Source organism: Hippopotamus amphibius, chromosome 1 (genome assembly GCF_030028045.1).
Source record: "Hippopotamus amphibius kiboko isolate mHipAmp2 chromosome 1, mHipAmp2.hap2, whole genome shotgun sequence".
Classification (NCBI taxonomy): domain Eukaryota; kingdom Metazoa; phylum Chordata; class Mammalia; order Artiodactyla; family Hippopotamidae; genus Hippopotamus; species Hippopotamus amphibius.
The window spans coordinates 38,030,416-38,058,234 of NC_080186.1; the positions used below are offsets into that span (position 1 = coordinate 38,030,416).

The 27,819-nt window shown below is 43.2% G+C and overlaps 1 protein-coding gene across 1 annotated transcript; it reads left to right on the plus strand.

Moving 5' to 3' along the window:
* Positions 1-136: 136 nt before the first annotated feature.
* Positions 137-27,549, plus strand: NSUN4 (NOP2/Sun RNA methyltransferase 4). Its single transcript, XM_057709695.1, has 6 exons — positions 137-286; positions 4,225-4,568; positions 10,009-10,163; positions 13,015-13,175; positions 25,378-25,502; positions 26,046-27,549. Exons 1-6 carry the CDS (start codon positions 194-196, stop codon positions 26,320-26,322), a joined length of 1,155 nt encoding a protein of 384 aa, XP_057565678.1. The 5' UTR covers positions 137-193; the 3' UTR covers positions 26,323-27,549.
* The last annotated feature ends 270 nt before the right edge of the window (positions 27,550-27,819 follow it).

Here is a 27,819-nt window from a genome sequence, read left to right on the forward strand (position 1 = left end):
TCTTTTCCAGAGGATCAAAAAATCCCCAGCTGGGCGGGGTTTGCACCTGCGACGTATCGGTGGGCGGAGCCCCAGGAGAGAGTCAGCCGTAACTCTCTTCCCTTTCCGTCCACAGTGGGGCGCACCGCCTCTCCGGAACCTGTGCGGCTCCCTTTGCGGTTCCGGTCGGAATTACCCGGCGGCGCACGCCGACATGGCTGCGCTAGTAGTGCGAGGTGTGCGGCATATGCTGAAGCATGCGGACTTCGCGACGGTCCCGCGTAGACAACGACATAAGCAGAAATGGGTAAGGTCCAGTGACAGCAGCCTCCTGCTGGCGCCCTTTGGGAAAGTTCCCCAGCCCTCCCACTCCCCGCACCCTCAGTTAGCTTCGCTTCTCCCGCGCCTCCGGAACACCTTCGGCCTCCTTTCACCCGCCCCTCAGGGGGCGTGACTAGGCGTCCCCCTCTCACGTCTGTTACGTCATCGCCTCTGTCCGCCCTTTTATTTCGTCACGAGTCTTCCGCGATCTCTCTTGTTAAATCTGCGGACTCCAGACTCCGTCCCTCTAAGTTACGTCATTACCTCCGCCCTCATTCTTTTAGTTCTGTCACGTCTCCTGTTTCCCGGCTCTTGGTTACCTTCCCCTGGGCCCCCACTAATCCTTCCACTTCCCTTCCTCCATCTCCCCCTCCCCCCCCTTTTCCTACCCCGCCCCCTTCCTCCCTCCCGCCCCCCTCCGCCCCCCGCATGACCTCTTTTCCTCCCAGATCTTCCAGCCTGGCCGCCCTCACCCTTCGGAAAGCGACATAGCGACTTCCCCTTCCCTCTTTCCGCTGCCCTCCGGGAAGGATCAACCCCTTCCTCACCCTCGAGCTGCGTCTGGCACCCAGGAAAGGTTACAGCAACCACCCTCCCGGCCTTTCCCCAAACCCAGGCAAGCGGTGCAGCGGCTCCTCTCACCCCATGGGCTCTGCTCACTTATCCAGAGATCCTTTCTCTGGCCTCACTTGTAGTCCTGGAATTTCTTCCATAACCGGCCAGCCCCGCTCCCTACCGCGACCGATTCCTTCCCCGCCCCCACCGCCCCCCTCCTCACCCCCACGGACTCCCCTGCGCCCAGGAAGATGTTCTTTTGAACCCTGTTCTCCACTCCTAGGAAGGCCCTGCTGCCGGGAGCCTATCCTCTCGGGTTCGTCCCCTCCAGGGCCTTGTGTTGACCGGTTCTGCCTTGTGGGGCCACCCCCTGCCCCTCCGCGGAGCCCTTATTGTAGCTGGATCAGTCCCCCGAGAACACCACGTCCCTGTCCCCAAGACCCTTGCATTGACCAACACACTTACCTCTGTTACTGTGGTGGATACCCTTCAGCCCGGGTAACCAGCCCGGTGACCTCCCCTCCCCTCACTCATGTGCCTTTGAAAACTGGCCCCACTGTTTCACCGGCTCTTACTCATAGGCCCTTGGGAACTGGCCTCATAACTTCACCTCCTCTTGTTCACCGGCCCATGGAAACTAGACCTATAATTTCCTTACCCCTTTCTCACAGGGTTTTGGAAACTGGGCCCATGACCTCCACTCTGCTCTCTTCCTGGCCCTCAGGGAGAAGTTATAATGATCCTCCTCTTTGCCCAGCATCTTCCCCACCCACTGGCAGCTTTTACCATGGCCACATTAACCGTCCAGACTCTTGTGAACCTAAACCACAGCTTGACCCACCTCTTGGGAAAAATTATTGTGGCTCCCCACTCTCTTCTCAGGCAGGCACATCTGGTTGTCCCAGCTCACCTCAGGAGGGCCCTTACCACTATTCCCATCTTCCCTCAGAGGCTCACATACCTGCCCCTGGGAGCCCTTACTGTGCCATCCACCTACCCCCTGGGAGTACTGGCTCTCCTTGCTCACCCCAGTCCCAGGCTTCCAGGAAGCCTTGCATCGAGTCCATTTACTCTTGGGAGACTGGTGGGAGCTCTTATGTCTGCATAACTCCAGGCACTACAATTTCTGGTCCACCCTGTCTCCAGGAAACACCTCTTCCCCCGTCCTCCCACTATCCTTGTTCTGCCTTCTTCCCTTCACCTCCAGGCAACCATTTTATGTCTCCACCCGAGTCGCCCGCCTGCAGAAACTATAAGGAACCTCCTCTCCCTACCGCAGTTTGCCCCCAAGCAAAGTCCCCCAAATCCTCAGAGTTAAAACAGCCATGTGCTCCCCACAGATGTCACTCCCTGGTCACCCAGCACATTCCTCCTGACCAGTCCACATCCCCTAATGCCAGCACCTCTCCTGCACCTCCCTCCCGCCCTTCTGGTCTCTCTGTTCCTTCTTGTATGGTGACATCCATCACAACTTGCTCAAGTGCCTGCCCCAAAGAACTTCCCCAAGGGACTACTGCACCTACTGTGGTCCCTAGAACCCTCAAAACAGTTATCCCCACTTCCCTTCCCCTTCGCCTTCCTTGTGATCCTGTCTTACCCAATAGTTATGCTCCAACCAGCCCCCGAGGACCCCACATAGGACCCCCCTGCAGTACCCATGTGTATTCTGTGGTTTCCCCCACTCCCAATCCCTGCCTCCTCTCTGGTTCCCTCAGTCAATCCACAGGTCCCCTTCAGTGTCATAACCAACCTGTGGTGCCCCCCTGTGGCACCTATAGCACTCCCAGGGGCCCACCCCAACCTCATCGCCAGCCTGTGGCGCCTCCTTGTTCTACCCATATCTATTCTTTTATCCCTTTGAGAACACCCTTTGACCCCCAGAATTTACCCATTGCCCCCCGAGCCCGGGGCCACCTTGATACTATGCCCTGTAGCCTCCATATCTACTCTGTGGCTTCTCGAGACTCTCGCAAGTCCTCCCAGATCCCCTACAGCTGTCCTTTGCCTTCATCCAAGAGTTCCAGCTGTAGCACTAACGCCAGCTGTAGTTCGACTATTGTTACTAGTGAATGCCAGAGTAGTGACAGCCAGAGCAAGAACACCCTCCAAAGCACAAGTTGGAGCCAGAGTGAGAGTGTCCATGGCCCTAGCACAAATTGGAGTCAAGAAGACAGTTTCCATCTTAGCAGAAGTCGGAGTGGGAGCAGTAGTACCCATCAAAGTGTAAATCAGGATCAGAGTGAGAGTCCTCAACTTATTGAAAATCAGGGCCAGAGTGAACGTACCCAACAAAGCAAAAGTCAGGTCCCGATCAAGAGTGCCCTCCGTAACAGAAGTCGGAGCCAAAGCAAGAGTCCGAGCCGCACCAAAAGTCGGGGCCAGAGCAAGAGTTCCCACCACAGCAGGAGCCGGAGCAAGAGTCCGAGCCATGGCAAAAGTCGGCGCCAGAGCAAGAGTCCCCACCGCGGCAGAAGTCACGGTCGGAGCAAGAGTCCCCGCCATGACAAGAAATGAGGGCAGCGAAAGAGGTCTGACCAATCCAGAAATCCAGGCCAAAGCAAAATTCGTAGACAGTAACAGGGCTGCCAGCCATAGCAGGCGTCCCAGCTGTGGCAACCAGGACCAACTTGTGGACTCATCAGCTGAGCTCTTTTTTCCCTTTCAATCTGCTTCTGTGCTCTTCAAGCCTGATTCATGCCCCTCTCTGCTATCCTCATAGCAGTCGTCCTGTAAGTCCCCACTTTGGTTCACAGCTCATGGTTTCTGTGAGCTTTCCTCATCCCGTCTTCCTGGAGTCTGGGAACTTTCCCAAAATGACCCTCAGCCCTGTGATTCTGAGCATTGTGGTGTCAGTCACTGCATGACCTTAGGTAAGTTACCCTCACCTGTCCGTCAAATGTAGAAGGTTGATATTTTTTGTATCCCACTGTGCTATCTCTTGTGGTGCTCACCTAAAGTAGGAGACATGAAAGTGCTTTAGAAAATGGAAGGACTGTTTGGAAAGAAAGCGTCTTCTATTTTTAAGCCTGATTCTTCACCCAGGGCCTACATAGTTTCTACCAACCTTCTGTAGACTCTCCTCAAGAGTCTGCTTCAAAGCCTCAAAGGAGTGCCCTCTTTACTGGTGACCCCCATATGCTTTTGTGGCAGCTATAGCTTACTTTCACAACACTGAGATAGAAAGGCTGGTTCCCCACTACTCTTCTTTCACACACCTCTTCTCTGGCAGGCAGAGGCAGGATGCAAAGGCAGGAGTGGGCACTAGCTAGATCCACGTTTGCCCCTGCACTCTGAGTTTCTGGTGCGGTCAGGCAATAAGGGGATAGAGGCAAGACTCGAAGACCAGTAGGCCTGTTCTCTTTCTTTTAGGCTGCCACAGAGCCCAAATTTCCTGCCACTCGACTGGCTCTGCAGAATTTTGACATGACTTACAGTGTTCAATTTGGGGATCTTTGGCCATCGATCCGGGTCAGTCTCCTCTCAGAGCAGAAGTATGGTGCACTGGTCAATAACTTTGCTGCCCGGGATTGTGTGAGTGCTGAGCTGGAGCAGCTTAGTGCCAAGGATTTTGTGAATGAAGCTATCTTCCGCGGGGACCCAGAACCTGAGAATGGCCAAACTGCAGTTCCACCCCCTGCCTCCTCGGCCTGCAGTCCAAACCTTCGATGCTTCACTTTTGCCAGAGGGGATGTCAGCCGTTTCCCTAATGCCAGGTAGGATTTGGAGCCGTGGCTGGGGCTGTCCTGAATGTCTGCTGGAAGTAGACAGGAAGAGACGCAGCTCCTGTCCTGTTTAATAGGGATCCTAATATTGCTGATGTTTACTGAATACTTATACATGCTGGGCATTATCTCCTTTTGTTCTGTCGACAGCCGTCTGAAGTGGGTAATATTATTGTTTTTCTTTTACATTTGAGGAAACTGAGATGCAGAGAAGTTAAGGTACTTAACTTGCTTTAGGTCCCTTATCGATAGTAAGTGGTGTAGCTAGTATTTATTTATTTTTATTTTTATTTTTTAAGAACTTTTATTGAGATACAGTTAACATACAGAAACTGCATATATTTAGAATGTACTGTTTGGTATCCCAATCTCTGAATTCATTCTCCCCTAACCCTCCCCGCTTTCCCCACTTGGTGTCCATATGTTTGTTCTCTACATCCGTGTCTCTTGTAGCTAGCATTTAGACCCAGGCAGTCTGACCCCAGAACCTGCACTTTGAACCTGCTCTGCTCTACTGTCTAAGTAAGAAAAAAAAACCCCCAAAACAAAAACACTTCTTACATGAGCACTTATTGCACCCTCTGCAGTTAAAATGTGTTATTTACAACTGCTTTCTCATTTTGCCCCCATCAGAGTGAGTAGAACAAGTAACCTCATGATACCAAAGAAGTAGTGGGACCTGCCTAGGAAATAGGGCTTGCTTAGGGACACAAAGTTAGTACCAGACTGGGGAAAAAGAAAGGAGACCTTCCCAGTTGTCTTAGCCAATGCTCAGATGTGTTTGAATTTGAATGAAAAAAAGACTCTGTAATAAAATGCTAAATTGTGCTTTAGAAATTGAGAAAAGGAGAGCTTAGTGTTAGTTGTAGGATATGGGAATTGATCTTTGAAGGATTAATTCATTCATTCAACAGATATTTATTGTCTGCCAAATGCCAGGCACTCTTAAGTGCACAAGTCCTCATGGAGCTTGGAGCCTAGTGAGGGAGATAACTGTTAAAAAACTATTTATGTTTGTGATAAGTGCTAAAGAAGAAAAGTACAAGATGCTATGAAGTCTTATAGTTAGGAGATCTAATGCTGAGGAAGTGAAATTTAAGATAAGACCTGAAAACAATTTAGGAATTAAAGCTGGTGGCGTGGGGGTGGGGATGGGAGTGTGAGGCTACAGAAGAAGGCTGGAGCCAGATTGTGAAGGCTTTGTTTGTTTTGTTGTTGCTGGTTTTTTGTTTTTTGGCCACACCGTGTGGCATGCAGGTATCTTAGTTCTCTGACTAGGAATCGAATCTGTGCCCCCTGTAGTGGAAGCTCAGAATCTTAACCACTGGACCCAGAGAATTCCCAGCCATGAAAGGCTTTAAGCTGAGGAATAACATGATCAGATTTGAATTTTTAAAATATCATTCTGGCTGCTGTGTGGAAAATAGATTGGAGAGGGGCAAAGCTAGAAATGGGGTTGTAAATTAGGAGGCTTTTGCAATTGTCCTAGCTGCTGGTTTGAGGGAAGGCTGTATGCTTAAAAGAAATAGGAAAAAAAAAAAAAATTGTTGTATAACAAAGGGAGTCCAACTCGAGGATGGAAGATGCCTTAGAGGACTGGGGCAGGGAGGGTGGGGGGGACTCGAGGAGGGGGGAGTCAAGGAAGGGAGGGAATACGGGGATATGTGTATAAAAACAGATGATTGAACCTGGTGTACCCCCCCAAAAAAAATATAAAAAAATTTAAAAAAAATAAAAAGAAATAGGAGATGAGGTTGGAAAAGTACGTGGGGGGGCCACGTGTGGGAATCTTGAATGCCAGAAGCTTGCAGGTTGGGGGAAGGGGATTTTCCTAGTGGTTCAGGGTTGCTTATAATAAAATGGCTGAAATTACCAGGGCTGGGTAGCTTCAGACATGTGCCTTTTAGTACATATTGCTGTAAATTGCCAGTATCTGTTCTAGAGAACCACTGAAGAGGGTTTCTGAGCAGAGGAAAGGTAATAACGTACAGTGGTTATAAGCACAGGCTTTGGAGTTAAGAAAACTTAGGTTTGGATCCTGTCTTCACCACTTATTAGACATGTGGCATTGGATAACTGAGCCTTGGTTTCCTTATCAGGAAAATAATCTGGAAAGTAATGGTAGTAGTAGCTGACAATATAACTCACTATGTGCCAGCTACTGTTCTAAGCACTTGACTTCTGTTAATTCCTTTAATCCTCACACTAATCCTGTCTGGTAGGTATTTTTATTACAGATGAGGAAACTGAGGCACAGAGAAGTTGAGTAATTTGCTGAAGGTCACACAACTGATGAGCAACTGGGCTGGATTTGAGATCCAGGCAGTCTGGCTCTGGAATCTGGGTTCTCCTGCCTCATGGGGTTGTGGTAAGGACTAAATGAAATGATGCACATTAAACACCTAGTATAGTACCTGCAGTATAGCACTTATAAATAGTATCTCTTACTGTTTATTTTTCCCATCAAAGTTATGCTTCAGGAAGATCATTTTATTTTATTTTTCAGGTTCTTTTTTGGAATATAATTGCTTTACACTTTTGTACCAGCTTTTGAGGCATACCAAAATGAATCAGCTGCGTTTATACATATATCCCCATATCTTCTCCTTCCCGTGAATCCCTTCCACCCTCCCTGTCCTGGCCCTCCAAGGCATCACCCATCATCGAGTTGATCTCCCTTTGTTATACAGCAACTTCCCACTAGCTATCTATTTTACATTTGGTAGTGTATATATGTCTATGCTACTCTCTCACTTCATCCCAGCTTCCCCTTCACCCCCTGCCCCCCTAACCCCGTGTCCTCCAGTCCATTATCTGCATCTGCATCCTTATTCTTGCCCTGTCACTGGATTCATCAGTACCATTTTTTTGTTTTTTAGATTCCGTATGTATGAGTTAGCATACAGTTTTTGTTTTTCTCTTTCTGGCTTACTTCACTCTGTATGACAGACTCTAGGTCTGTCCACTTCATTACATATAGCTCCATTTCATTCCTTTTTATGGCTGAGTAATATTCCATTGTATATATGTGCCACATCTTCTTTATCCATTCATCTGTTGATGGACATTTAGGTTGCTTCCATGTCCTGGCTATTGTAATTAGTGCTGCAATGAACATTATGCTACATGTTTCTTTTTGGGTTATGCTTTTCGCTGGGTATATGCCCAGTAATGGGATTACTGGATCATATAGTAGTTCCATTTTTAGTTTTTTAAGGAACCTCCAAACGGTTTTCCATAGTGGCTGTACCAGCTTACATTCCCACCAACAGTGCAGGAAAGTTCCCTTTTCTCCACACCCTCTCCAACATTTATTGTTTCTAGATGTTTTGATGATGGCTATTCTGACTGGTGTGAGGTGATAGCTCATTGTGTCTTTGACTTGCATTTCTCTAATGATTATTGATGTTGAGCATCTTTTCATGTGTTTGTTGGCCATCTGCATGTCTTCTTTGGAGAAATGTCTATTTAGGTCAGGAAGATCATTTTAGTCACTGTGAGGAGGGCATAGATTGGAGCAGGCTTAGAGACCAATTTGGAGACACTGGATTTAGGCAGATTCATAGAGTAAGACCCACTTGGTTTCCTAAGTTGCCTGAGGATACCCTGAGCGTAGTAGGGGAAACAGCTCTCTATGTTTGAGTTTTTTTCCTTCTTGTCTTGATGGGCTTCCTGTAAATCAAGGGGATGTTAACTTGTCAGGAGTTCAAGGATGTATTCAGGGAGTCCAGGAACCTCCTGAAATTGAAAAATTGTTGTGCTTTTTTTTTGAAAAGAGGGATTATAGCTTTCAGTAGATTCTCAAAACTGTCTGTAAATCAAAAAAAGAAAAAAGAAAAGGTTAAGGAATGATGCTTCCAAAAGGAAGGAACTTGATGAGAATGGGCTTTTGAGCCAGTGCTGGTGTGATAACAATTCTTTACTTTTCTCAGAGTTCTCAGATTTCTTGTCATTCTTTGTGAGGCAGGGGGCACACAATTTCAAAGACAATTCAAGTGTGATTTGACTTTGAAAATATCTGATCACAGCCTGAGCCCATTTGTGAACACCAGAGGTGTCATGACCTTGAGACTGGGGACTATAGCTCTTGTAGCTGATTCTCAGTGGTGCCGTGTCTTATGTTTTGTCACATCTCTCCTAGGGCCTTCCTGTCAGGGCAGCAGGGACCAAGTTTCTGAGTGCTTGAGGCTGTTGCCAAAGGCTGTCTGTGCTGAACTGTGTCTCAGGCTGAATGGCTGCACCACAGTTGCCCTTATGACAGCTGGGTCGGGAGTGAGGAGTCCTTCTGTGACCGTTAGGTTGTTGTCTGTTGTCCCTCTCTCTACCCACATGGTTGCTGCCTCTCTCCATGCCTCATTAGCTCTAACTTGGACTCTTGTAACAGCTTTCCCATTGGTGTTTCTATTTCTAATTTCTGTTTCTAGCCCACCTAGCTTTCTAAAACTCTAGCCAATCATGTCATTTTCTTTAAAAACTTTTGGTGACTGCCTACAGGTTATAGTCCAAACTCCTTAGCATAGGGTTTAAGACCTTTTACAGCCTTGGCCTCTATCTGCTTTCCAAATTCAGTCTCATGTACCTTGTATTTCTAACACACCGGAATTCTTACTGTTTCTGAAAGAAGTTATGAGTTTGCACGCGTCTGTGCCTTTGCTTTTTCTGTTTTCTTCTGCTTGGAATGCTCCTCGTCTTTTTTTTTTTTTTTTTTTTTTCCAACCTAATGAAGGCCCATTCCTTCATCAGACCTAACTCAGGTCACTCTCACTCTGACAAGCACAATGGATAGCACTGTTTTCGGAACCCACAGAGCACTTTGTGTCTCAGTATGTAACCTAATAGAACTGTCTTCCTGTTACACGCCCTTCACTGTTTCAAGTGTTGGGGATGTTATAATGAACAAAGCAAGACAGAGTCCCTACCCTCGTTCTAATAGACAGAAGGGGAAAAATACACACACACATATACATATAATGTGTATAATAAGTACTTTAAAGAAAAAGAATGCAAGGTAGAGAGATAGATGGGAGTAGGGGGCTGCTATTTTTAGATAGAGCAGTCAGAGAATGCCAGTGCCTCTCTGATGGGGTAACTTTTGAGGAGGACCTGAAAGAAGTGAGGAAGCAAATGAATATTTGGAGGAAGAGTGTTGCAGGCAGAAAGCACAACTACAAAAGCCTGAGGCAGGAGTATGCATGGCTTAATTAAGGAATAGCAAGATGGCTGTTGTGGCTGGAATAGAGTGAGTTGATCTGGGTTTTAAAAGGCTGCTCTGGCTGCTATGTGGATGACTGAGTGAGTGAGTACATAACTGAGTGTGGGTCTGAGAAATGAATTTTTGCTGAGTAGAGCTGAAGGCATGGACTTGTGACCTTGACTTCCATGGGGTCTCCTGACTTGGAATTTGACTCTAAGGTGGTCTCTTCTCTTCTAGACTTGGCAGCCTGGGTGTCATGGACTACTACCTGATGGATGCTGCCTCCTTGCTGCCTGTGCTGGCCCTTGGCCTGCAGCCTGGTGACACCGTGCTTGACCTGTGTGCAGCCCCTGGGGGAAAGACACTAGCATTGCTTCAGACTGGCTGTTGCCGTAAGTCAGAGGGCTGGTGTCTTGGGCAGGGAGGGCTCCCTACCTCACCCAGTCAGGGGCACACTGAATGTGATGGGCTCTCTGCTCCAGGGCACAGGTGGGATAGTGCTTGCTTGCTAAGCTGGTGTGCTTTTTCTGTTTGCAGTAATTTCCTCTCTTTCTCTGTCAGTTGGCCGAGGAAGACTGCTGAGCAGAGCAAGGTCTCTGAAGGCAGATTAAAGCAGAGCCCTGATTAATCTACCACATGATACTTTCACTCCTCTGCATCTGTTTATTTTGTTTCTAAGATTAAATTCCATTTCCTTAGCCTGCCAGCTAAAGTGAGATGATCTGGCTGTAGCAGCCCTTTATAGCTTTAATATGTCATTCTTCCCCAGGCTTTATGTGCTTCTGCTACAACCTACTGTTCTCTGTTGCCTGAATAAACCTCCACCTTTGCTCATGTTACGGATTCTCTCTGGAATACCCCCACCTTATCACAGCTGGCCTGTCTGTGCCCTTTTAGCTTTCCAGCCTCAGCTCAAGTGTGCCACCTTCTGGAAGTCTTCCCTCATCATCTCTGCTGGACCGTTGAGAAGTGCAGCCTCTGTCTCCTGTGCTTCCACACCATGGGCATCACCCTTGCAACTGTTAGCACATTAGCCTTGCCTCAGAGCTTTACTGGGTATGCATCTTCTTCCTCCTCAAGATTATGAATTCCTTGAGGACAGGTCCAAGTCTTACTCAGGAGTATAGCCCAGCCTGGGCCTTGTACGTTGTAAGTGTTCACTTCACCCATCCATTGGCCGACATCCTGCCTTAATATAGGCAGTATTTTTATTTTGAGAAATATTCGCAAAGGTATCTCACTGTGATTTTCACACTGACCCTGGAGCTTAGCCAGGCTTCACCTGCCGTATGCCCTAGCCTTTTCGTTGGGCCGGACCCTTCTATTCCAGTTTTCATCAGCCAACTTTCACAGTTTGAGTTAGCTTCCAGCCTCAAGGTAGACCCTACAGGTGATTCAGAGAGGTACCACATTTGATCCCTATCTTCTGGAAGTCTGGAGGGAATGGAGAAGAAATGTTGATATGGCTTAGAGCCCAGTGTGGGGGAGCCCAGCCTGTGTGCTGTGAGAATCCATCTGAAGGGGGAATGGGTAAGGTAGGGTTACTTGGGTGAGGAGGAACTGGAACTAAGAAGCGGAAGAAGGGCCAAAGACAAGTGGTTGAGAGTTGCTTTTGTAAGGTATGTTGAATTACCAACACCTTACCCTCATCCCAGCTCCTCTCCCAAATGACTCTGTGATCCCAGGAATTACAGGGCAAGAAGGGACCAGCCCTCTTATTTTATGGAGGGGGAAATTGAGCCCTGGAGAGATTAAATAACTTGAATCTTTTACATGAGTTGGAGGTAGAGCCAGAACTGGAACCCAGCTTCTCTCTTCTCAGTTGATCTCCTGATGCAGACTTCTCTTGAGCAGAGAATCCAATTTTGACTTCTTTGAGTGCCCTCAAAAATTGGGACATATTTCTTTGTGAGAAGACTAAGCTGGTTCACCCATTAGATAAGGTACATACTCTCTAGTTCTTCACCACAGTGCCCACTGCTCCCTTTCACTCCTTGACTCTCAGGCCAGGTATCAGTTGCCATTTATCATTAAGCTTGCAGTAATATTTTTTTCTTATAGTAGAGCCAAAAGCAAAGTGAGATATTGAACTCGTGTCTATCATAGAAGGGAAAATGAAAGAAAGTGAATCATTTAGGATTAGGTTTGATTGTATACAATAGAAAACTAACTGGCTTAAAGAGGAAATGTTTATTTCTCTCTTACGTGAGAGAGCTGGGATATAGGCAGTCCAGGACTGGTATGGAGGTTCCACAATTATCAGGGGACCTGGGCTTCTTCTTTCTTTAATTATTTTGGCTGCACCAGGTCTTAGTTGCAGCATGCAGGATCTTTTTTAGTTGCAGCACGTGGACTCTTAGTTGCAGCATGCATGTGGGATCTAGTTCCCCGACCAGGGATGGAACCTGAGCCCCCTGTATTGGGAGCATGCAGTCTTACCCCCTGGAGCACCAAGAAGGTCCCTTCTTCTTTCTTCTTGCAGCCTATTTTATTGCTGACTTCCATCCTCAGGATTGCCTCGTGGTCCAATATGACTGTTGGAACTCCAGTCATCACATTCAAATTACAGGCAGGAAGAAAACACTGGACAAAAGGGACATGTCTCTTGATTGTATCTTCCCAGAAGTCCCACACAACAATTCTGCCTGCAACTCATTGACCAAAACTTAGTCATATAGTCTTACTTAGTTGTAAAAGGAGACTGGGAAATGTAGTCTTCGGGGAACATTGCTCCCCACTTCCTCAAATAAAATTGGAGTTCTATTACTAAGGAATAAGAGGAGAATAAATTTTGGGTAAATAATGTATAATATCTACCAAAGATGGAGAGAGACACATATTTCAAGAAAAGTGGGAGACAGCGTATTTCTTTAGAAATAAATGTATTAACCTGTCTGCTTTATTTATTTACATAACCTTTCTGGCCTGTGTAGGTGTTTGCCTTTGTAGCTCGCATTCCAGAGTGTCTGGTACTGTGCTATGTGTATAATAATGTTTCCCCTCCACCTGCCCCTGGGGTCTGCATTGATTGGCTATGCCTGAGAATTGGTCTGACTCTCCAACAGCACCATTGCTGGTGGGATGTTTTCTGGTGCTGTGGCCTCTGAAGTTTCTTTATTCCTACAGGCGTAACATGTTCACACTACCCAAAATGTCTATAGAGTCTGTGCAATCCCTGTCAAAATTCCAATGGCATATTTTACGGAAGTAGAAAAAACAATCCTAAAATGTGTACTCCCACAGGCAATCTTGCTGCCAATGATCTCTCCACTTCACGAACAGGCAGACTACTGAAGGTCCTTCACAGCTATGTGCCTCAAGATGTCAGGGATAGGAATCGAGTTCGAGTCACATCATGGGACGGCAGGAAGTGGGGAGAACTGGAGGGGGATACCTATGACCGGGTGAGTGATCCCTGACCTGAGACATCCAGCTAGCCAAATCTGGCATCCCCATCCTGGCTCTAGGCCCTAAGGGGGTAGGATCTAGCCATATATATTTGAGGATGTAGGGCTAATTGTGGGCCTGGCCAACTCTCATGGGTGAGTTGGTGAAAACAGCCATCTGCAGAATTGTCAGTTCAGCTTAGATAACTGGCTTCTGTCTTCATTAGAGGCAGTTAGCAGCAAAAAGAGTTTGAACCTGTCTGACTGGAAAAAAATTTTTTTATTTCACAACTTTGTTACACAGTATCCTCAGTAAAATAAATATGAATAAGCTCATTTATTTTTGAATATTAATATAGTACACAGGTGCAAAATGCAGACGGCACAACATGGTATCCAGTGAAAAGTATGTTTTCCTCTTACTCTTGTCTCACAGCCGCCTCCTTCCTCTCCCTACAGATGACTATTGTCTATATTTTCTTCTGTATCCTCTTGAAATATTTTCTTTGTGTATAAACAAATATAAATTGTGTATTTTTTTAAAAAGTAGGAATGGTAGTATATTATGCTTACTATTCCAAACTTTGTATTATTATTATTATTATTATTATTATTTTTTTTTTTTTTTAAGTTGGGGAAGTCGCTTGTCTCTTTCCTTCTTTGCAGGCAGTTGACTTTTTTTTTTTAGTTTTTATATACTTGGCTGTGTTGCTTAGTTGTGGCATGCAGGGTCTTAGTTGAGGCATGCAGGATCTTTGTTGCTGAGTGTGGGATCTTCATTGTGGCTAAGGGATCTCTTTAGCTGCGGCATGTGGGAATCTTTTAGTTGTGGTATGCAGGATCAAGTTTTCTTACCAGGAATCGAACCTGGGCCACCTGCATTGGGAACGCAGAGTCTTAACCACTGGCCCACTAGGGAAGTCCCTGAACTTTGTATTTTTTTAACTTAACAATGTGCCCTGAAGTTCAAGCTTTTGTTTTTGTTTTTGGAGTATAATTGTTGGATAACAGTTTGTATATACTTAGGGTGTTGATAGAGGTTACTAAATCACTCCCTGTGGAGGCTAAATCAGTTTCACTTCTACTGGTTATGAATAAGAGTACTGTTTCCTCATATCCTGCCACCATTGGTGTTGTTCAACTTTTTGGTTTTTGCCAAACTGAAGCATCTAATTTACATTTTGTTATGAATGAAGTTGAAAGTAATTTCATATTTTAAAGTTATTTGTATTTTCTTTTAATTGGCACATTCTAAAAATATTTACTTAAAATATGTACTTCTAAAAATATAAAAAATAGGAGGGTGAGTCAAAAATTATCCGCACTCTGGCTGTAGAATTTATTTTAATTAACTTTTAGAAAAGACAAATACATCCTTTTCGACATACTCTCCTTGCTTCTCAATACACTTTGTCCATCTGTCTAACAAGCTTTCGTATTCCCTCATTAAAAAATGTTTCAGGCTGAGCTGAAACCCACGAATGCACCCCTGTCTTCACTTCTTCATCTGAAGCGAATCTGCGTCCTTGTAGGGCTCTTTTCAGGGGACCAAACAGGTGAAAGTCCAATGGAGCAAGATCAGGACTATAGGGAGGTTGCTTTAACAGCTCAAAATGAAGTAATCCATGACAGACTTAGGTTTTGAAAAGTTTGTGCAAGATGGGTATTGAAACAACTCACGGAAGAGCATAAAACAGAAGTGTTTGGATATATGGAAACAAAATTTGGACTGATACTTTAAACAAGGTGAAAGTGTCTTAAGGAGAATCATTACTGGTGACAAGACAAGGATTCATCACTAGGAGCCTGAGAGTAAACAGCAGACTATGGAATGGAAACATCTTCAGTCGCTGACCAAGAAAAAGTTCAAAAGTCAACCATCAACTGGGAAATTGATACTTCCAGTTTTCTGGGATTCTCAAGGGCCAGTATTGGAACATTATCAGGAAAAATGTTCAACAATCAACAGTGCTCATTACAGTGAGATGCTTATTGAAGAGCTGAAGCCTAAACTTTGGAATAAATGCAGAGGACTGGTATCGAAAGGTGTTGTAATCTTGCATGACAATGCACGTTCGCACACATCTGTCCATACAGTCAACACTCTGAAAAAACTTCGTTTTGAGGTGTTAAAGCATCCTCCGTATAGTCCTGATCTCGCTCCATTGGACTTTCACCTGTTTGGTCCCCTGAAAGCAGCCCTATGAGGACAAAGATTCACTTTTGATGAAGAAGTGAAGACAGTGGTGCATTCATGGCTCACAGTTCAGCCTAAAACATTTTTTAATGAGGGAATACGAAAGCTTGTTGACAGATGGACAAAGTGTATTGAAAAGTATGGAGACTGTGTCGAAAAAGGATGTATTTGTCTTTTCTAAAAGTTAATTAAAATAAATTCTACAGTCAGAGTGCAGATGATTTTTGACTCATCTGTGTATATAGCTATTGTCTCTGTTATCATCTGACACATTAATCTGTCCAGTTCTTACCATCTTGCCTCAGCCACTCTAAGAAATTGAAGAAAGACCAAGGCTTATGGAATCATAGATAGCTTGAGAGACCTGCTTCCCACCTGTGTAGGAATCTCCTATTCATCTTTTTGACATGGAGGCAGCAGAGTGGAGAGAGCATGACCTCTGCTGTTGGCCTAACTTGTTTCTGTATCACAAGGTTGCCACTCACTGACTTTGGGAAAGCTGCTTGACCTTGCTGAACTTCAGCCTCTTCATTTGTAAAATAGGAAATACTGCTATGTAAGATTATTATGAGGATTTGTAATGAGCATATCCAGGGAAAGTGCTTAGTACCGCAACTGGCCATGAAGGTTAGGCAGGTATTTAGTAGCCATCATTGTTGTTCAGTCTGTGCTTGCACACTTTCATTGACATGGGCTCATTGAGGTTTGTTTGGTGGTTGAACACCTCTGCTGCTGGAAAATTCTTCCTCTTATTGGATTAAAATCTGTAGATTTTATGGTATATGGTTGTACAGGGATTCTAGCGTCAGACTGCTTGGATTGGAATCCTGGCTCCATCATGTACCAGCCACAGAAGTTTGGGCAAGTTAACCTTTCAGTTTCTTCATCTGTAAAATAAGGATAATAGTTGTGCCTATTTCATAGGTGAAGATTAAATAAGAATGCACTTAGCATAGCTCCTGGCATATAGAAAGCATTTAATAACGTTGTCATAATCACAGTCCTTATTATTTTTATTATTTCCATTTATTGGTCCTAGCTATGCCTTCTAGAACAATGAGCTACCTTCCATTTCACATGAAAGTGCTTCAGACATTTGAAAACAGCTTAATGCCCTGAAGATGTCTTTGTTAATTGATTTGTTGAACAAATAGTTGTGTACCACATACTATGTGTCAAGCAGGTGTTAAGCACTTTCTTTTTTCTTTTTTCTTTTTTAAATTTATTTTTTATTGGTTTATAACATCATATAATTTTTCTGTATATAATATTATGTTTTGCCATCAGTATACACTACTGTGTGTTCACCACCGTCACCATACTGCTCACCCCCTTCCCTCTGGTGACCACTACCTCGTCCATTGTGAATGTGTGTTTGTTTTTGTTTGGTTTGGCTGTTCGGTTATTTTGTTGTTAGGGGTTTTTTTTTTTGTTTATTTTGGCTTTTTTTTTTTTTATTCCACATATGAATGAAATCATATGGTAGTTGCCTATCTCCCCCTGACTTATTTCACTTAGTATAATATCCTCCAAGTCCATCCACGTTGTCAGAAATGGCAAGATTTTATCTTTTTATGGATGAGTGATGTTCCATTGTATAGATAAAAGTGTTAAGAGCTTTAGATGCAAAGAAAAATACTATCTCAGGGCTCCATACACTCTTAGTAACTCCATCTCTCCCCCAGCTCTACCTGGCTGTCAGTTGGAGTGCCAGAGCTCTGCATTTTCATGGCAAGATACCTACCCGCCTCCCCACTCACTGCTTTCTTTTTATATGCCTTGCAGTTATACTTTTTCCCATCTCTTTATATTTAGCCTTGTTAAATCACTTCCTTTTAGATATGTCTCTTATAAACTGCATAGAGTTGGGCTTTGCTTTGTGAACCAATCTGTAAATTTTATTCTTTTAAAACAGTTGTTGTCACTGATGTATTTGGTTTCAGCTCTGTCAAATTATTTACTGTGTTTGTTTTACTTACTATTTCTTTCAATATGTAACCTCTTAATTTTTTTTTATTTAGGAAGGTTTTTATTTTAATTCTACATTAGATAATTTGAATATGAAAACTTTGGGGGTGTAATTCTACTGGTTGTTGTTTCTACTAACTCTTGCAAGGAGGCTTGTTTGCCTTTAAATGTTGTGCTCATTTTTATCACCTTTCATAATTTTCAAATAATTTTTCTGTTGGAGTATAACATAGAAGTGATCAAATCATCAATATACCGCTTAAAGAATGATCTTATAGTGAAATATATTACCACCCTTTCAAGGAATATGATATTACCAGCTTCCCAGAAACTCTAATGCCCCTTTCTATCTTCCTAGAGGTGATCACTGTTGTGACTTCTAAAACCATGGATGTACTTTATATAAATGTAATCATATAGTACATACTCTTGTCTGACTTTTTTCTCTCATTACGTTTGTAAGATTCATCCATGTTGTTGCTGCGGCAGTGGTTTGCTCATTGCTGCTGTATTGTATCTTATGGTGTGCATGCATAACAACTTATAGTCCATTCTACTGCTGTGTTCGTAGTAGACATTTGGGTCATTTCCACTTTGGGGCTATCACAAACAACACTGCTGTGAACATTCCTGTAAATGCTTTTTGTTGCATTTTGTACACATTTCTGTTGAATTTCTGAGTCATAGAGTATGTATATGTTCAGTTTTATTCAATACTGTCAAAGTTTTCCAGGTGATTGTATGAGTTTTCATTCCTGCCTACAGTGCATGAAAATTCCAGGTGTTCTACAACCTCATTAACATATATTTTCCTCATTTTAGCCATTTTGGTGGATGTGTAATGGTATTTGCATTGTGATGTTAATTTTCATTTCACTGATGATTAATGAGTTTGGACACCTCTTCATGTGTTGATTGGCTGTTTTTTTGAAGTGAGAATTCAAGTCTGTTGCCTTTTTTTTCTGTTGTCTCTTTTTAATGTGTCTATTTTTATTTTAAAATTTTATTTGCTTTTTACTTTTTATTTTATTTATTTATTTGGCTGTACTACAGAGCTTGTGGGATCCTAGTTCCCTGACCAGGGATTGAACCCATGCCTTCCACAGTGAAAGTGTGGATTCCTAACCACTGGACTGCCAGGAAATTCCCTGTCTCTCTCTTTTTTTTTAAAAATTTTATTTTTATTTTATTTAATTTATTTTGGCTGTGTTGGGTCTTTGTTGCTGTGCGCTGGCTTTCTCTAGTTGCGGCAAGTGGGGGCTACTCTTTGTTGTGGCTCGTGAGCTTCTCAGTGTGGTGGCTTCTCTTGTTGTGGAGCATGGGTTCTAGGTGTGCGGGCTTCAGTAGTTGTGGCACATGGGCTCAGTAGCTGTGGCTTGCGGGCTCTAGAGCTCAGGCTCAGTAGTTGTGTGGCACAGGCTTAGTTGCTCCATGGCATGTGGGATCTTCCTGGAGCAGGGATTGAACCCATGTCCCCTGCATTGGCAGGCGGATTCTTAACCACTGCGCCACCAGGGAAGCCCCATGTCTGTCTCTTTTTAATGTGTGAGTGTTCCTTTATGTGTTCTGGATATTGAGTCCTTTATTGAATATATATGTATTATAAATATCTTTTTCTACTCTGTAACTTATCTGTTTACCCTCTTAGGGTGAAACAGAAGTCCTTAATGTAGTCTAATTTATTGCTATCGTACATGCTTTTGGGTCTTATTTTTTTAAATTTATTTTATTGAAGTATAGTTGATTTACAATGTTGTATTAATTTCTGCTGTACAGCACAGTGATTCAGCACTGCTGCATATATATATGCAGTCTTTTTCATATTCTTTTCCATTATAGTTTATCATAAGATATTGAATATAGTTCCCTGTGCTATACAGTAGGACCTTGTTTATCCATCCCATATATAGTAGTTCGCATCTGCTAATCCCAAACTCCCAATTCATCCCTCCCCCAAACCCCTCTCCCCCTTGGCAGCCACAAGTCTGTTCTCTATGTCTGTGAGTCTCTGTTTTGTAGATAAGTTCATTTGTGTCATATTTTAGATTCTGCATATCAGTGATATAAGTATGGTATTTGTCTTTCTCTTTTTACTTCACTTTGTGTGATAATCTCTAGGTCCATGCATGTTGCTGCAAATGGCATCATTTCATCCTTTTTTATGGCTGAGTAATATTCCATTATATATAAGTACCACATCTTTATCCATTCATATGTCAGTAGACATTTAGGTTGCTTCCAAGTCTTGGCTCTTGTAAATAATGCTGCTAGGAACACAAGGGTGCCTGTATCTCTTTGAATTATAGTTTTGTCTGGATATATGCTTAGGAGTGGGATAGCTGGATCGTATGGCAACTCTTATTTTAGTTTTTTGAGGAACCACCATACTGTTTTCCATACTGGCTGCACCAATTTACATCCCTTTTCTTCACATTGGGTCTTATTTAAAATACCTTTGCCTACCCTAGGGTAATGAAGATATTCTTGTATTACCTTCTAGAAACATTTTTGTTTTACCTTTCTCCTTAGATTTACAATCCATTTGGAACTGATTTTTATGTGAACAAAATTAGGGATACCAAAAATGGTATTTAGTTGACCCAGCATCAATTATTGAAAAGATTGTTCCTTTTCCACAGCTCTGCCTTGTCACCTTTGTCATAAGTCAAGTATCCACGTATGTGTGGGTCTGTTTCTGGACACTATTCTGTTCTATTGGCCTATTTATCTTTCTTTTCAAGAAACTGTACAGTCTTTTTTTTTTTAATATTTATTTTTATTTATTTTTATGGCCGTGTTGGGTCTTAGTTGAGGCATGTGGGATCTTTCATTGTGGTGCGCGGGCTTCTCTTGAGTTGAGACATGCAAGTTCAGTAGTTGTGGTGCAGGGGCTTAGTTGCCCCACGGCATGTGGGATCTTAGTTCCCTGACCAGGGATCAAACCTACGTCCCTTGCATTGGAAGGCGGATTCTTTACACTGCACCACCAGGGAAGTCTCCTATACTGTCTTAATTGCTGTGCCTTCATAATGTCTTTAATATCTGATATACTAAATCTTCTAACTTTATCTTTGAATTTCTCTTGGCACTTGGTCCTTTGGGTTTTCATAAATTTTCTCAATTTACACAACAAGACTTTCAGGGCTTTTGCTGGGGATTACATTGAGTCTAAAGAACAAATTTGAAAGATAATTTCACTGGACATAGAATTCTACATTGGTAATTGTTTTCTTTCAGCATTTTGAAGATCTTATTTATTTTGCTATTCATTGTTTCTGTTGAGAAGTCAACTATAAGTCTTATTAAAACTCTTTGAGGGGAATTCCCTGGTGGTCCAGTGGTTAGGACTCGGTGCTTTCACTGCTGGGGCCTAGGTTCAGTCCCTGGTTGGGGAACTAACATCCCACAAGCCACGTGGTGCAGCCAAAAAAACAAAAACAACAACAAAACAAAACAAAAAAACCTCCTTTAAAGGTGGTGTGTATATCTCCTGCTGCCTGGAGTTCATAGTGCTTCCTGAATCTGTGGTTTGATTTTCTCATCAGTTTTAGAAAATTCTCAGTCATTATCTCTTCATATAATTTTTATGCTTCATTTTTTTTCTCATAATTTTGGGACTTTAATTACATGTATGTTAGGCTTTTTCACCACATCCCATATAAATTTTATATTCTTTCGTATATTTTTCTTTTTTTCATCATGACTCAATCTGGATATCATATTTCATCTGATTCACCAGTCCTTTCTTACTTGTGTCGAATATGCTGTTAAATACATCTATGGAGGTCTTTTTAAAAACAGAGAAATAATTGACATATTAATATTGTATTAGTTTTAGGTGTACAACATAATGATTTGATATATGTATATATTGTGAGATGATTATCACAATAAGCTTAGTTAAGTAACATCTATCACCATGCATAGTTAACAGATTTTTTTCTTATCATGAGAGCTTTTTTGTTTTCCTTTTTTGGCTGTGCCACATGGCTTGTGGAACATCATTCCCTGACCAGGGATTGAACCTGGGCCACGGCAGTGAAAGCCTGAAATCCTAACCACTGGGCCACCAGGGAACTCCCAAGAACTTTTAAAATCTACTCTCTTAGCAACTTTCAAATATACAATACAGGGACTTCCCTGGTGGCCCAGTGGTTAAGAATCTGCCTATCAATGCAGGGGATGCGGGTTCGATCCCCGGTCCAGGAAGATCCCACATGCCACGAAGCAACTAAACCCATGTGCCACAACTGCTGAAGCCCGCTTGCCCTAGAGCCTGTATGCCTACTGTGCTCTGCAACAAGAAAAGCCACCGCAGCAAAGACCCAACACAGCACCCCCCCCCCGCCCCTAAATATATACACACACATACAATATAGTATTGCTGACTATGGTCATCATGTTGTACATTATGTCCCCAGGACTTATTTCTTTTATAATTGGAAGTTTGTCGCTTTTGTTATTTATTTATTTATTTACTTATTTTGGCTGCATTGGGTCTTCGTTGCTGTGCATGGGCTTTCTCTAGTTGTTAACGAGTGGGGGCTACTCTTCTTTGTGGTGTGCGGGCTTTTCAGTGTAGTGTCTTCTCTTGTGGAGCACGGGCTCTAGGCTCATGAGCTTCAGGAGTTGCAGCACGCGGGCTCAGTAGTAGTGGCTTGTGGACCCTAGAGTGCTCTTGTTGTGGAGCACAGGCTCTAGGCGTGCAGGCTTCAGTAATTGCAGCATGTGGGCTTAGTAGTTGTGGCACACAGGCTTAGTTGCTCTGCAGCATGTGGTATCTTCCCAGACCACGGATCGAACCCGTATCCCCAGCATTGGCAGGTGGATTCTTAACCACTGCGCCACCAGGGAAGTCCCATACCTAGGGTATTTAATTTTAGGGCTCCAGCTCAAGGAATGAGGTGTCTCTTTACTAGGACCCTCTACTCCTTGGTATGGACTGTGAACTCCAGTTTTTGTCCCCATTGATCTATAAGACTGCTGAAAGTTCTGTTCAACTTCTCAACCTCTTATTTGTCAGTAGAGCTGAATGCTTCTGGCTTACCTACCTGTACTTTTTCCTCTCTAGGATCTTAGCCCGTCAAGTTCTTTGTTCCTTAGTAGATCTCTAATGATTTCAGACAGATATTTTAAATATTCTGTCAGACATTCTAATTGTTCCAGCAGGAACATTGGTTTAGAAGCTATTCTGCTTTTACTAGAAGTGTAAAACCTGATTTTGTTTTTTGTCAGCTTATGATCATTGCCTAGTTAAAGAACCCTGGTTTAATGGTTGATTTTCATTCCTCCAGAAAGGAACCCGCATTTGCTTTTGCCAAGTTTGGGGGATTTATTAATCCAAGATCATTTATTGCTCCACAGGGGGTTTTCTGGATCATGCAGGCATCATGAGTTGGAACCTATCTGAGTGGTTACAGATTCTCAGGGAGACTTTTTTTTTCTTTTTGCCCAGGATCAAACCCAAAACAGATAAGTTCTCTTGTCTTCTATTGTGGCTAATTTTTTTTTTTTTTTGGCCTGCACCACATGGCATGCAGGATGTTAGTTCCCCGACCAGGGATTGAACCTGTGCCCCCTGCAGTGGAAGTGCAGAGTCTTAACCATTGGATCGCCAGGGAAGTCCCATTGTGGCTGATTTTTTTTCCCTCCTAATTCATACTTTGATTGAGCATGTAGCCCTTTGAGAATTTTGACTTTACTGTGGATTTCCATTCCAATTCAGTACCTCAAGTGCCCTGTGTTCTGCCCTCCAAGGCTTTGGGTTACTAGGGATTGATAAAAGATAGAAACTACCTCCAATGGGCACATAAAAAGATCATCAACATTGCTAATTATTAGAGAAATGCAAATCAAAACTACAGTGCAGTATCACCTCACACTGGTCAGAATGGCTATCATCAAATAGTCTACAAATAATAAATACTGGAGAGGGTGTGGAGAAAAGAGAACCCTCCTGCACAGTTGGTTGGAATGTAAATTGGTGCAGCCGCTATGGAAAACAGTATGGAGATTCCTCAAAACCCTAAAAATAGAGTTGCTGTGTGATCCAGGTATCCCACTCCTGGGCATATGTCCAGACAAAACTATAATTCAAAGCGATATATGCACCCCTGTGTCCCTAGCAGCATTATTTACAAGTTGTAAGCCAAGACTTGGAAGCAACCTAAATGTCTATTGACAGATGAATTGATAAAGAAGATGTGGTTCATATATACAATGGAATATTACTCAGCCATAAAAAGGAATGAAATAATTTGCAACAACATGGATGGACCTAGAGATTATCATCCTAAGTAAAGTAAGTCAGAGAAAGACAAATATCATATATCACATGTGGAATCTAAAAAAAAGATACAAATGAACTTATTTACAAAACAGAAACAGACTCACAGACATATAAAACAAATTTATAGTTGCCAAAGGGGAAAGGGCGGAGGGATAAATTAGGAGTTTTGGATTAGTGGATACAAACTACTATATATAAAATAGATAAACAACAAGGTCCTGGGAGTTCCCTGGTGACCTAGTGGTTAGGATTCTGGGCTTTCACTGCCATGGCCTGGGTTCAATCCCTGGTCAGGGAGCTGAGATCCCATACGTGGCGTGGCCAAAAGAGAAAACAACAACAACAACAAGGTCCTATTGTGTAGCACAGGGAGCTATATTCAATATCTTGTAATAAACCAGCATGGAAAAGAATCTGAAAAGTAATATATATAGTATATGTGTAAATATATGTATTTACCAAATCACTTTGCTGTACCCTAGAAACTAACACAATATTGTAAATCGACTGTACTTCAATTAAAAAAAAAAGCTATTGGCTTCAGCTCTGGAATGCCTCCCTGGATTTGTGCTCCTGGTTTTTCTTTGGCTTCTGAGGATTTCTCTAATTTTCTATGAGCTATGCATTTAAAGTATTTCCAAAAATATAGTTTATCCAGCCTTTTTAGGTATCTTGTATCACAAAATATCTAGCTTACTACATTCTTAGAAACAGAAGTTATTAATTTCTTCTATCACGTGTTTTCTAAACTCCCAATGGCCCTTCTCTGAGCATTCCTATTTAGTTAATGTCTCGCTTTCCTATGAACGCTAGCCCCATCACACTCTTTGAAATATGAGCTGACCAGAATACAAGGTAATCATTATTTCTCTTACTCTATGCATTGTCTATTCATGCATCCTAGGACTACATCAGAATATACCTAGATACACTGTTTTCCCATTGGGTCATTACTAATTTACTCAGAATTTCTGCTTAACTGAAAATTTACAAATCTTTTCCATAGATGATTTTACTTTTTTTTATTTGATTTTACTTTTTTTGAAACGTAAATATAAGATTGTTTTTTTTTTGGGGGGTGGTGGTGGTGGTTTGGTTTTGGTTTTTTTTGGTCTTTAGTGCCCATCACAGAGTAGACACTTAGTAAATAAATGAATGACTTTATTAATTAATTAATTAATTTATTGCTGTGCTGCACTGCTTGTGGGATCTTAGTTCCCCAACCAGGGATTGAACCTGGGCCCTCGGCAGTGAAAGCACAGAGTCCTAACCACTGGACCACCAGAGAATTCCCTAGTAAATGAATGACTTTACATCTCTCACTTTAAAATTTTCCATATTAGATATGACATTGTCCTAGCATGAGATAATTTTTAATCCTAATCCTGTTATTCAGTATATTAGCTACCCTTTGGGCATTATATCATCAGTAAATTGGATATTTTCATTCAAATAGCTAGGGACAGAGTCAAGGACAGAGTTCTGAAGCACTGAAGACTTCTTTTTAGGTTGATATCAATTACTTAATTACAGTTACTTGTATATTGGTTTCAGTTTTTTGACCAGCCATGAGTATGCCTAGATCTACTATTTTCCCACTCATTATTTCACAGTTGTCCACCAGGTTAAAGTGAGAAGCTTTGTCAGATACTCTGCAGTGAGGGGATGGGCCAAGGGAGCACTCTGCAGAACTGTCCAGGTCGGGGCCTAAGGAAGAGGAGCCTGTAAGGAGCTCTAATACTTAACCCTTTAATACTCCTGGGCAGGTGCTGGTGGATGTGCCCTGTACCACAGACCGGCACTCCCTTCATGAGGAGGAGAACAACATCTTTCAGCGTTCAAGGAAGAAGGAGCGGCAGATGTTGCCTTTGTTGCAGGTGCAACTTCTTGCGTGAGTAATAGATTTACAAAAATTCAGGACTTTGGGCAGGAGTGCTCTGGGGGTCTGGTTACCGAGGGGGCCGGGGGGCTAGAAGCTGTTGCCAAGACTGTCACCCATAGAAGGGTCTTCTGGCTGGGAATCTGCCTGAAGGAGACAAACATCATGGGTGTTCTTTCTCTGGGACATAAAAACTCTATGTGGTAGGACATACGTGGCAGGACGGGCTGTACAGATTCACTTTAACCTCCATGCCAGTCCCCATGTCCGTGAGTAGCACGATTCTGAAAAATAGTTACTGAGGTCAAGGCTGTGTAGAGCTGGAGTAAGGACTCAGTCCACAGCCAGCATCAGAGTTTGGTCCATAACCAGAGTCAAAGATCAGGGGACCATTTCAAGAGGGCTTCTGGAGGAGAGCCCATGGAGTAAGGTTGGGTTGTACACAGCTACCTATCCCACAATAGACTCCTTCCCATAGTATCCTTCCAGCTCCTTCTGTTGCCTTTCTGCTTCTGGGAAGCTCAGTAGTCACTGCTACTCTTTTTCTGGTTACAGGGCTGGACTCCTCGCCACCAAACCAGGAGGCCACGTTGTCTATTCCACCTGCTCACTCTCACACTTACAGAACGAGTATGTGGTGCAAGGCGCTATCGAGCTCCTGGCCAATCAATACAGCATCGAGGTTCAGGTGGAAGACCTGACTCACTTCCGAAAGCTTTTCATGGACACATTTTCTTTCTTCCCATCCTGCCAGGTTGGGGAGCTAGTAATCCCAAACCTCATGGCCAATTTTGGGCCTATGTACTTTTGCAAAATGTGTAGAGTGACATAGCATCACCCTGTTCCTGAAGTCCTGGTATAGGAAGACAAAGGGTGTACTCTCGTGGAGACCAGTAGCAGAGATGCACTCTGGCCTATCTCTGTCCCATTCAGGTCTTTCTATAGACAGTTTTCAGCAGTAGGAAGTAGGAGTTTTTCTGTCCTGCTGTCCAATTGTGGAGCATCAGCAGGTTTCTAATTCACTTATTACACCCCCACTTCCAACCCCCCAGTCCCCATTTTTGAGCCAGTGCTAAAGGTTCTTGCCCCATTGGGGGCTTTGGAGGAGGAACCAGTGGGCAGGTCCACTCTTTAAGCTGTAAACTTGGGAAGAAGCATTTAGTCAATAAAATTGTTGAAGCTCCATGGAGCCGGGGCTGTGGTTGGGGGGCCTCATGTCAGTCTAGGTATTGTTAGTTCCTTTTGTACTAGCTGCTGCTACTGAGCATTAGCTCCCAGGTACCCAAAGTCCAGGACTTCAGCCTGGTTACAGACCTCTGGTTACAGAGCCCCTTTCACACTTGAGGTGAGTTCTGCATTATAAGTCTTGAGCAGCTGAAGGGTCTAAACAAGCCTACCAAGTTTCTCCATATGGCTCGTGATCTAATTTAAGGAGCAAGTAGCTAAAAATGTTAAGCCAGTGCAAAATAATCTGCTTATTTACATTCAGAAAGCTCTCCTGAGCTGAATAATTCCAGCCATTTCTCCTGCTGTCAACAGCACTGCTGCCCAAATGTGGCTGAGAAGCTGCTTTTGCCACAGGGCTGTGGTATGCTTTTGTGTGTTTCTTCCATCGTTCACTCCTCTAGCAAGTATTCCTTGAGCTCCTGTATGACAGGTGGCCAGGGAGCTGCTGGAGATGCAGCATTTGGGATTGTGGGAAATAATGAAGCCTCTTCATCTTTCAGAATGGCAGTTGTCCTCCTTTTACTTTCCGAGCACCTAGGAATCTCCTAATGTCTTGTTTTGTTATATTTGGGTTTTTTTGTTGTTTTTGTTGTTCTGTTTTTCTCTTGTTCCTGGCCCATGGCTGAGCTCTGTTGCAAGTTTTCTGGCTAACCCCCAAATCCCTCAGAGCTCTTCTTCCAGCATCACAGGGTCTCACCTCACATGGTGTGTGTTTGGGGCAACATTACATCATCTAATGCCTGACTGCTAGTTATGTTATTTTTGTAACTTTAGCACAAAGAAGGCAATTCTTTAATGGCAGGGATATTAAAAATTGCTTATGGTCACTTGCAGATACTGCTTTTTTTATTTAAAAAAATTTTTTTTTTTCGGAAAAACTGATTCTTGTGCAGAAAAGGGTTCTTCCCACTTTCCTTAACCTTCCTCTTCCTCTTTCTGTTACTCCTTTTGTTCTTTATGCCTTTCCTGCTAATCCTTGTTTGGGTATTAGAGGTGTCAGCTGAGAAGGATTTTAGATGAGGTTAAGCCGCCTCCTTTCTTGGTATTTGCACTGTAACTGAGGGCCCTAGAAGATCTTCTAGAGTCAAAATCAAGTAAAGCT